Source organism: Hyla sarda, unplaced genomic scaffold (assembly GCF_029499605.1).
Source record: "Hyla sarda isolate aHylSar1 unplaced genomic scaffold, aHylSar1.hap1 scaffold_72, whole genome shotgun sequence".
Taxonomy (NCBI): Eukaryota; Metazoa; Chordata; class Amphibia; order Anura; family Hylidae; genus Hyla; species Hyla sarda.
This window is the reverse complement of record NW_026610740.1, coordinates 393,844-405,729: the sequence shown is the minus strand read 5'-3', so window position 1 is coordinate 405,729 and position 11,886 is coordinate 393,844. Positions and strand designations below refer to the sequence as shown.

General features: G+C 47.4%; 1 protein-coding gene across 1 annotated transcript in view; it reads right to left on the bottom strand.

The window, feature by feature from the left end:
* Positions 1-309: 309 nt before the first annotated feature.
* Positions 310-11,886, bottom strand: part of C2CD5 (C2 calcium dependent domain containing 5) — a 128,706-nt gene continuing 117,129 nt past the window's right edge. The window contains 3 exon segments of the mRNA XM_056554438.1: positions 310-1,507; positions 2,575-2,721; positions 7,760-7,950. Of these exon segments, the coding sequence (XP_056410413.1) occupies positions 1,385-1,507; positions 2,575-2,721; positions 7,760-7,950 (461 nt within the window). The 3' untranslated portion in view covers positions 310-1,384.

The following is an 11,886-nucleotide window of genomic DNA, read 5'->3' as shown; positions in this document are numbered from 1 at the left end:
ACGACACACGGGGTCAGGTATACAGACGACACACGCGGTCAGGTATACAGACGACACACGGGGTCAGGTATACATAGACGACACACGGGGTCAGGTATACATAGACGACACACGGGGTCAGGTATACACAGACGACACACGGGGTCAGGTATACATAGACGACACACGGGATCAGGTATACATAGACGACACACGGGGTCAGGTATATAGACGACACACGGGGTCAGGTATACATAGACGACACACGGGGTCAGGTATACATAGACGACACACGGGGTCAGGTATATAGACGACACACGGGGTCAGGTATATAGACGACATACGGGGTCAGGAATACAGACGACCTATGGGATCATGTATATAGACGACATACGGGGTCAGGTATATAGACGACATACAGCTGCAGCAAATATATTCTGAATGTTCCCTCCAGTTCTAAAGGTTTGTTACACCACAACAGTGCAAGTAAAAGCTACTGCTACACTGTAACAAGCTCCGCAGCTTCACTTCGATTTATTCTTTTACTTTCATCATCTTTCATGAAGGTTCAACAACTATTGGGAGAAGTTTATTCATCTAGAAATGTCTGGCACAAGTCCCATATTTACATTCAAGTCTTTCCATTGTGAGATTTGTCTCCCCTCCCCCATGCGAGTCCATGATCCCCCTCCCCCCGTGTCAGTTGTTAAAACATAAAACACTTTTAATAACGTATCAAAAATATAGATATGATGTAAATATGGATTATACATAAATCTAGTGAGCGCCCCCTGGAGTCCGATGGGATGACACCCTCATGACCCCAGTATTTGATCAGTTGGCAGCAGATAGATAAGGTGACCCCTTGATATGACCCTCTATATTAGGCACGGGGGTCTCCATGACCCATTATTGCTGCATTAGTCATGATGAGACATCTTAGAAACTTATTAGAGAAACCGGGAAGACAAGTAAAATATATAGTACCATCTGTAACCAGGAAGAGTCGCTTCATGTCAGCGGATCGATTGCATTGGGCGGATCCATTAATAATGTGAGTAATCTCATGCAGGAAACGGGAGATTGTGAGACTAAGGGGCCTTGTTGTCTAGAAGCATGCAGGGACCGCAGATGTCTGTACCGCCTGAACGAGCGTGACCACAACATGTGAGTGTACGGCACAAACACCTTCAGTCTATGAGACTGTGCAGGGGGCCACTCCATGAAAATCAAGGGCCACGAAGACCTACTGTTTGATCAGAGGCAGGAAACATGGCGGATCTCATGTTCGTGACACCAGTCCAATAGAATTATCTGGATATGAAGATAGAAGAAGCAATAAATGATAAAATGGCACAGCTTTCTGCGGATCAGCATCGTTCCTTAGAGCTCCCCCCCGATGCCTTCACGTTCCGTCTCCGACACTTGTCTGACTCGCGTTTTGTTGTGGTGCAGAGGACGTCGTGTCTGTCTCCAATTCCCGTGTGAAGATGACGGCGTCTCCGCTGACGTTAATGAGACACTGCGCCTAAAGAAGGTGACAGAAGCCGAGACGGTCAGGATGCAGTCACTAGTCTTCAGAGCGGAAATCCAGAACTTTCCTGAACACTTATAGCGTCTGCGCAGACCGCGGATTCAGAAACGGGGGGGGGGGGGCGTCTTTACAACAGTACAAGTAAATGACCCCCCCCCCTCCCCCTGTATTAGGCGAGCTCGGCTAGGCTTTGTTCTATATATATCTATAACTATCTATATATAATCCTGTATTTTACTCACTATATATATATATCCCTGTATTTTACTCACTATATATATATAATCCTGTATTTTACTCACTATATATATATAACCCTGTATTTTACTCACTATATATATATATATATATATATATATATAACCCTGTATTTTACTCACTATATATATATAACCCTGTATTTTACTCACTATATATATATATAACCCTGTATTTTACTCACTATATATATATATAACCCTGTATTTTACTCACTATATATATAATCCTGTACTTTACTCACTATATATATATATCCCTGTATTTTACTCACTATATATATATAATCCTGTATTTTACTCACTATATATATATAACCCTGTATTTTACTTACTATATATATATATATATATATATATAACCCTGTATTTTACTTACTATATATATATATATATAACCCTGTATTTTACTTACTATATATATATATATATATAACCCTGTATTTTACTTACTATATATATATATATAACCCTGTATTTTACTTACTATATATATATATATAACCCTGTATTTTACTTACTATATATATATATATAACCCTGTATTTTACTTACTATATATATATATATAACCCTGTATTTTACTCACTATATATATATATAACCCTGTATTTTACTCACTATATATATATATATAACCCTGTATTTTACTTACTATATATATAATCCTGTACTTTACTCACTATATATATATATATAACCCTGTATTTTACTTGTACGTGTTCCTCTATAGTGAAGCCATCGATTATATATGTAATACCGAACCCTAATAATCCGTAACACACGCACCGTGCATCCACCCACCTGGTTTTTATTGGTGTTTTCCATGAAGACGCACTGCTTCATAATGTAGGACACCACGGCGTTCCCCCCTAAGGCAGCCACGTGTGCGCGCACCATGGCGAATACTTCACATATGAAGGCGTGGAGGAAACCGCTCACTCCTCCTTCCTGAAGAAAACACAACCAATCAGAATGGACAATTCTATCACATATTATCATTCTACAATTCAGCCTTTAGCCCCTTTAAGGGGTACTCCGCCCCTAGACAACTTATCCCCTATCCTGTGTCTGATTGTGGGACCCCCTGCGACCTCCGTGCAGCACCCGGCGTTCTGAAAGTTATTTTCAGAATGCTGGGTTTGGGTGGGCGTGGCCACAGCGTCCCACCAAGCCACGCCCCCTCTTGACATCACACCAAGCCCCCTCAATCTATGTTTATGGGAGGGGCTTGCTTCCATAGACATGAACAGAGGGGGCGTAGCATATTGTCACGACCACGCCCGCCCAAAATAACTTTTATAACGGCAGGTACTGCACAGAGATGGCGGGGTCCCAGCAGAGTACCCCTTTAAAAGAACACAGCAAGTTTGGGCTAACTTTTTTTTTTCCTCTTCGCCATAACGCATATTTCTACAGAGCGGGAAAAATCGTACATCGTAATGACAACTTAAATTTGATCATAAAAAATCTATGCCGAAACCCCAAAAACATATTATTTGTGGAAAAACAAAACACCATAACATTTTGTGCACTTTACGGTAAACCTGGCAGGATATTTTAATTCTTTAGGTCCAAAAGATTACAAAGAAACCCAATTTATATACCGTATTTTTCGCCGTATAAGATGCACTTTTTCTTCCCCAAAACTGGGGGGGGGGGAAAGTTGGTGCGTCTTATACAGCGAATACACCCCTATCGCGGCGGTCCCTGCGGCCATCAACGTCCGGGACCCGCGGCTAATACAGGACATCACCGATCGCGGTGATGCCCTCTATTAACCCTTCAGACGCGGCGATCAAAGCTGACAGCCGCGTCTGAAGGGAAAGTGACACTAACCCGGCTGTTCGGGACCGCCGCGATTTCACCGCGGCGTCCCGAACAGCCCGACTGAATAGCCGGGTTAGTGCTTACAGGACACCGGGAGGGACCTTACCTGCCTCCTCGGTGTCTTCTCCGTTCAGGGATCCCCTGTATGGCCGGCGCTCTCCTTCCTCGTCATCACGTTGTCGCGTACGTGATGGCGGCGACGGAGAGCGAGGATACCCGGCCGGCAGCAGAGACGTTCCGGAGCGACGGGGACACGGCGACAGCGATGGAGCGACATCCAGGGCAGCGGTGACGGGTCCGGAGCGGAGGGGACAAGTGAGTATTACCTCCTATGCAGTGGTCTTCAATCTGCGGACCTCCAGATGTTGCAAAACTACAACTCCCAGCATGCCCGGACAGCCAACGGCTGTCCGGGCATGCTGGGAGTTGTAGTTTTGCAACATCTGGAGGTCCGCAGATTGAAGACCACTATTAGGTTAAAAAAATTTTTTTTTTAAAGATTTTGCACCTATAAATTGGGTGCGTCTTATACTCCGGTGCGTCCTATAGGGCGAAAAATACGGTAGGTTTTGTTTTACTTTACTACCTTGAATTTTTTATGTTTAATTTCTCGGTCGCTCTTCATTGGGGGACACCTTATATGCTCTTGCCACTAGGAGGCACTGACACTAGAAAGGAAAAAAGTTGGCTCCTCCCTGGCAGGATATGCCCGCCCACTGGAAGTGAGGTCATCAGTTTTTATCTAGTGTCAGCAGGAGGCAGACAGGTGTGGGAGCTCCCCAGAACTGGTCTTTTTTATGATTATTTTCTAGTAAGGGCTGTTTAGTTAGATGCTTTACTCCTTTTTGTTTCCCTTTTTCAGGTGGGGATTCAGGAACACGGCGCTACCTGTTCGCCCATATGCGGCTAAGGGGCACGAGACATTAATGAATGCACCATTAACCCCTGCTCTGCCAGCACCTGGGGTAGCACCGTCCTGGACTGTAGCAGCATGACGTGATGCAGGTGACTAAAAAGCTGTCTGAAGACCACTCTAGGTGAGTATATGAAGATGGAGTCACAGGTGAGTATGTCCCCCCCCCCCCCCCTGCACAGGATTTATGGGGTCGATATGTTCCTGTTTGTCCTTTGGGGCAGTTTTAGGGGGTAATCGGCACTATCTTTAATGGGGTCTTTTCTCTCACTGTAGTCTCTCCTGTTATGTCCAGGGCAGCCGTCGGCTTTTGCAGCAGCTCCCTGTACTTGTTGCTACACAGTCACGGCTTTCAGCTCCCCCGGCTGTGCTGGCTGGCGGGAGCCATAATGGCGGCAGGTAGCTCCGCCCCCTTCTTCCTGTGTTCAGAGCTGGAACCTGGAGTTTAACTGTAGAGAGACTCTCTCCCTGCTCTGCCTTCAGAGCACCGACAAGGGAGAATCTGTGCCTCTCGTTACGGAGCCTAGCTCCGCCCCTCTCCTCCCCGCAGCGAGCTCTCCGGTCTGGCACGCTGCAGGGGTCTTATTTCTGCCGGGGATATCAGAGGCTGTATCTGTCCTCTGACTCCCTGGTTCGGAGCCGGGACTCGGAACTGTGCTCCGCCCCCGTCCTTTCTCCTTCAGACCCGTCTCTATTCCGCGGCCTTCTGGTGAGGGGAAACCATGGCTCCGCCTTCCTTCCCCTCACAGATGCCGGCGGACGTGGTTCTGACGGTGTCTCTGTATATATCTCCCCTCTTACATTAATAAAGGGGGGTTATATGCCCCACCCTGGCTGGTCGCTCATTTGGAGGTGGGGGAGTGGGCATGGCTGTTGGGTTTCCTTCCCCTTCAGATACGAGTCTTCCAAGAGCTGCAGGCACCTCTGTCTTCCCATGTTGGCCACTTCAGTGTTCTGGGATGCTTCTTTCTAGGGTCTTCCAGGTAATTCAGGAACCCCCAGTTCCCATGTCTGTCTCCTTTGGGGCCCATGTGCTCCCAGGATGGGGGGGTGTTCAGGTCATCCGGATTACACCATTTGAGCTCCTTTTGCCTTCTGGGTGCTCATGGCGGGCCCCTGGGACAGGGGTTTTGGGTCTCCAGATGTTTTCCAATGTTGTTCTGGTTTCCACCTTCGGAGATCATTTTCTGCTCAGGCGTATGCTGCTCTTCCTGGTGTTTTTTTCTGCCAGGTTCTCTTGCATCGGTCAACTCTGGATGGGTTCCCTTTTTGGGCCCTTTTCCATTTTTGCTTTCCAGCCGGGCTCGCCCTTTGTCTAGTTCTGCGTTTCTCGGGGCTGATTTTCTACCGTCTCCCGGGATGGTTCCGGCCTGGCTGGCTTCCTAATCGACCTTTTTTCTTGTCTGTCTTCATATATCTGGACCGTAGATTTAGTCTCTGCATGCGACGGTCCCTTCCTTGGCGCCATAGCCCATCTCCAGGGATGGGGACTCTTCCGGGAGCTTGCTTTCTGGGCCTCGGTTGTCTCCGGCCTGGGGCCCTGTCCGCAAGCCTTACAGGTGAGTGGGTTTGGTCTCTGACTGTTTCCCTTCTTTTCTAGTGGTTGTTATTCCCACCCTAGGGCACTGCTTTGGTACGTCCCATCAGTAAGGTATCCCCCAATGAAGAGCGACCGAGAAAAGGAGATTTTTTTGTGCTTACTGTAAAATCTCTTTCTAGTAGCCTTCATTGGGGGACACCGCACCCACCCATGTCCTTTTTTTGTCCAGATGATCTTTTCAGGGTAATTTTCCAGGATTCTTTTACAGGGTCCTTCGGACTTCGGTCTTGTTGGCTTCTCCTACAGCTTTGTGACAAAACTGATTACCTCACTGCCAGTGGGCGGGTATATCCTGCCAGTGAGGAGACGACTTTTTTTCTTTCTAGTGTCAGCGCCTCCTAGTGGCAAGAGCAAATACCGATCAGTAAGGTGTCCCCCAATGAAGGCTACGAGAAAGAGATTTTATGGTAAGCACAAAAACATCTCCTTATTGTCCTTATCTGAACCCTATAACTTTCCTATTTTTCCGTATACAGGGGTTGTATCGGGGTCATTTTTTTTGCGCTATCATCTGTAGTTATTTTAAGTTTATTATGTCAGTTATTGTTTAGATATTTTTTTAAATTTGGGATGATTTTAATCAATAATTTTTATTATTTTTTAAATTATTTTATTTATTATATTATTCCCCCTAGAAGTCCACATAGGGGCTGATGCCAGCAAGGGAACATCACTCATCAGTGCAGGGCAGAAACCATGTGGTCAGCGTCTTTCTGGAGGGTGGGGGCTCCTTTCAGAGAGGGACTTGGACAGAGACACAGTGGATGGCTGGATGACTTATGAAAGAAGGGAAACTGCTTTATATAGCTAATTAACGATATTTAGACCATTAAATAGGATGGTGGGAGGGAAAGGATAGGCTTTGGGTTTAGTTCCCCGGAGTACCCTTTTAAGGATTATTGGTGGACATCAGCATGATGGTTGATGTCTATTAATTGCAGTGAGTCCTGGCTGCTTATAGCAGTCAGTACCCATCGCCTATGAAGCAAGCGCAGTTCCTGAGATCGCTTTATAGCCACATAGCTCGTACACAATGCACGTATATGCCCTGTGTCAAAGGGTTAAAAGGGGTATTCTTGGGGAATGGAACCTATTCCCTATTTACAGGATAGGGCATTAGTGTCTCTATCCTATGGAGAGGGATAAGGTCAGTTCCCTGGAGTACCCCTTTAAAATTTAAAACTTTATTATTAGGGGTCAAAGGGGTTATTATTAGGGGAAGGGGTTAAAGGGGTACTCCACCCCTAGACATCTTATTCCCTACCCTTAGGATAGGGGATAAGATGTTTGATCACGGGGGTCCCAACGCTGGGTCCCCCGCGATCTCTGTACAGCACCCGCCGGCGTTTGTTTAGAATAATTGGAGCAAGTGGCCGGTTTGTGAGGTCACGGCTACACCCCTCGTGACGCCCCGCCCCCGCCGATGTAATTCTATGGGAGGGGGCGTGGCAGATGCCACGCCCCCTCCCATAGAATTACATCGAGGGGCGTGGTGTCACGAGGGGTGTGGCAGTGACCTCACGACCCGGCCACTTGCTCCAAGCGTTCGGAACAAAATGTGGAGTACCCCTATAAAATTCCTCAAGAGCACTGCTTGCTGTCATTGAACATTAAATATTCCGATTTTGCATTTTCTTTAGACTCACCTCGCGCAACGACGTTGTTTCGCGTATAAAGAACATGTTGATAATACCGAGATATTTGGTTATTTTGGCCCCGTGGATAAAGGAGAGAGGAGTCATCTTGACCACGGAGACGGTCGGACTACCAAAAGCAGAGCCGTGGCGGTTCCGCAGGTGCCCCTCACACAATGGACTGGACTTATCCAGGGAGGTAACTGTAAGAGAAGAGAGAATTGTGGGAAAGAGAAGCAGCGAGGAGGGCGACAAATAGACGACATAGGGGTCTCATTGGGTGACGGCAGACAAGACACCATATTGGCGAAGCTCAGCCTCGTGGCATCAGGCAGAGGTGAGAGGAAAGGGGAAAAACCCATGGCGGATAGTCATGCAGATCACATGCCAGCGCAGGAGTAATGATGGCGGCTCGTACAAGAGTGACATTCCTGCAAAAAGAATCACGAAAGAACTTAAAGCTGAAAAGAAAAACGAAAAGATGGAGGAAGCGAGGAGCGCAAATCTCAAAATAATTCATTGTGAGTGAAAAGAAGGAGAAATCACTGGACACGGGAGAGCGTGAAAGTTATAACGTGGACTGTGCTGATCATATTCTCCACCGAGGGGGAAGATACCGGATACTGATCCCCGGGAGCAGGACCGGGGCCCTAAAGATGGGACCGCCAACGTGTGACTGAGGGACGGATACCACTAATCCTAGTACTAAAAAGGATCTGTCACCCCTAAATACAGAGCTGTACTCACTATTCTGCTGGTGAGGTTACTGTGTACATACATTACATTACTGATCCTGTACTGATCCTGAGTTATATCCTGTATTATACCCCAGAGCTGTACTCACTATTCTGCTGGTGAGGTCACTGTGTACATACATTACATTACTTATCCTGTACTGATCCTGAGTTATATCCTGTATTTTATTCCAGAGCTGTACTCACTATTCTGCTAGTGTGGTCACTGTGTACATACATTACATTACTTATCCTGTACTGATCCTGAGTTATATCCTGTATTATACTCCAGAGCTGTACTCACTATTCTGCTGGTGAGGTCACTGTGTACATACATTACATTACTTATCCTGTACTGATCCTGAGTTATATCCTGTATTATACTCCAGAGCTGTACTCACTATTCTGCTGGTGAGGTCACTGTGTATATACATTACTTATCCTGTACTGATCCTGAGTTATATATCAGACAGGAGGCTCATATCTTGCATTAATCTTTCTTTATTAATGCCCATAGCAGAAACTATGGGCATTAATAAACTTTCAGTTTAATGTATTCAAAGAAAAACGTTTCTGAAAACTACAACTCCCAGCAGCCCCTTTGAGGTCTCAGTAGCCAATCATAGCCAGGTGGCTCCTATAAAGGGGACTGCTGTGCCATAACTCCTCCTCTTTCTTTCTGCTCATAGCGACAGATAAGTATCAGTTTCTCTCTTCAGCATTTGTACTTGTATACACACATATCATTTTATACCTTTCCTAGCGTTCAGGGGTATACTACCTGTACGCCCTGTACACCCCTGACCTTTCTCCCTGCTGGTGACTGCACCTGCGGTAATCGGCCGGGTTGTACTGAGTCCTGTTTTCCCCTGACACGGTACTTGTTGCGCAGTGTCCCCATTTTTTCCCCCTCTACCTTATTTTCCTGCGCAGGTCGGCTCCGCTGACAATCCTGCGCTCTCCCCCCCATCCTACCTTTTCTCCCGGCACCATCTTGCGGCGCCATTTTCTCCTTCTTCTCCCCTCAGGTCGCTGTTTCTCGCCGCTCACGGCCTTCCCGCGCATCTGACACGCACGGAGGGGGCGGCCCGCTCTAGGGGGCGACAACCAGCGACCAATCAGAGACCCGGAGTGACGTAATCTCGCGAGATTACGTCCCTGGGCTCTCAGGCTCCGCTGTACCTCCCACCACAGCGCTCAGTTCAGCGCTATCGGTGAGGAGAGTAGGAGCCTGAGCGTTACGGAGCATCTGTTGAGTTATATATACAGGTTTTTTTCCCCTAATTCTGTTATTACAGTGACAGGTTCTCCCTTCCTGTCCTCCTGTGGTATTGTTGTCCTATAGGTTCATACCCCTCAGGCAGGTCTACCCACCCTTGACCGCCCACTCAGAATCCTATATATACTCATATATATATATATATATATATATATACATACACACTGACCTTAGGACCCTATATACCTATACGGCATATATATATATATATACACTGCTCATATAGTCCTATATTTTACTATGTCTGAGGAAGCCAATACCAGCTCCCTTCCTGGGCTGAACTCCCAACCTGAAACAGCGCAGTTTATGAATGCTGCACAAATTCAGGAACTGATTAGCAAGTCAGTTCAAGCGACCCTTGCATCTGCCGCATTACCATCAGGGTCTCATCAACACTTACCACCAGTGCCGTTGCCAATCACAAATGAGCCGGTTATTAAGAGAGGCAAAGCCTCGCACAAGCGTAAGCACACAGTGCCCGCTCACGACTCTCCGGCAGGGGAAGATGCATCCATGCTCCGGGCAACCTCTATCACGGTTAGCCAACCCACACTACCTCCAGACTCTCTCCGACCCTCGGGCCTCGAGGAGATAACAACTAAGAGGCATTGGTCCGCCAGGCGAGCAAAGCCAGACTCTTATGTGGACTCCTGTGATGAGGATACGTCCGGGGAGTCTGAATCCTCTGCAGAGTCTGACGCATACGATGAGGAAGGTGGGACTACTGCGTTCCCCAGCAACGCTAACCCTGAGACCCAGGGCGAAACCATTCTTGACTCTCTTGGAGAGCCATTTTTCGACCCGGATGCGATCTCACACCCTCGCTCCGGAGATTGGGCGCCTCTCCCACAGGTCTCTAACTTTGTTGAGCACTGGACCCGTAGGTCCCTGGAGAGATCAAATAGAAGCAAGCTTAAGGCAGAATGCCCTAGACCCTCGATCCCGAGGAAAGTAACCGATAACCCAGAGGTAGATCCCATCCTCATTAAGTATCTTACCAAAAATGGTAAATTTCCTAAGAAGGGCATTGAACGCTCCTTTAGATCAATACAGGACCGTATCCTGGATCTCCTGGGACCTTTGACGAAGATCCTAAACCTTTGTGAACAGGCCGCTGCATCCAGCCAGCCTGTGGATCTCACCCAACTTAGAGGTTGGGCCCAGAGGGCCATTTGTATGTTGGGAGCCGCAAATACGACTTGCTCAGTCGAAAGGCGGAGATCCATACTCATGCGATTGGACCCTCAGCTGTCCCATCTGGCTGAGTCAGAACCAGGTCCCTCTGCTGAATGCATGCTTTTTGGCGATACTCTTATAAGAGATAAACAAATTTGTGGGCTTATTTACTTCCCTGGACAAGGCCCAAACGTCCTTGAAAAAGTCCAATCCCGCAAATAAGGTTTTTGCTAAGGCCGGCAGACATAAGGGCCGCTCTGCCGGCCGATCTAATTATTACATGACATCACCCAGAGCCCCAGCTCAATACGCACATGCTCCTCCATCCTACCAGCTTCCTGTGGCGCAACCCACGCCGTTCTTCCCTCCCAGGGGTAGACCATGGAGAGGACGTGGTGCCCGAGGCTATCCCTGCTCCCGTCCATTCACTGGTGAGTACTCCTCTACACACACACACTCACATATCCCAGTGGGGGGGCAGACTACAGTCTTTTACCCACGCCTGGTCTGCGATTAAGGCTGACTCATGGATTCTCAACACGGTGGCAGGGTATCAAATTGAATTCCACTCCCTTCCGGTGTTGGACATAATTCCACCCCCCATAAAATTCTCTGATCTAAACATTGCTCTCATAGACAACGCATTACAGGATCTCCTGTCCAAACGAGCAGTGACAGAGGTCAATTCAACCTACCCGGGGTTTATCAGCAACCTCTTCTTAGTCAAGAAGAAGGGTGGCGGATTCCGCCCGGTCATAAACCTTCGCAATTTGAACCAACATGTAGTGTATCGACACTTCAAAATAGAGGGGATCCACTTCCTTCGGGACCTCTTGTGGCCAGGGGATTGGCTGATAAAGGTAGACTTAAAAGACGCCTACCTTACCGTGCCCATTCATCCATCATCCCAACAGTTTCTCAGCTTCCTTTGGAGAGGTCAAATGTGGCAA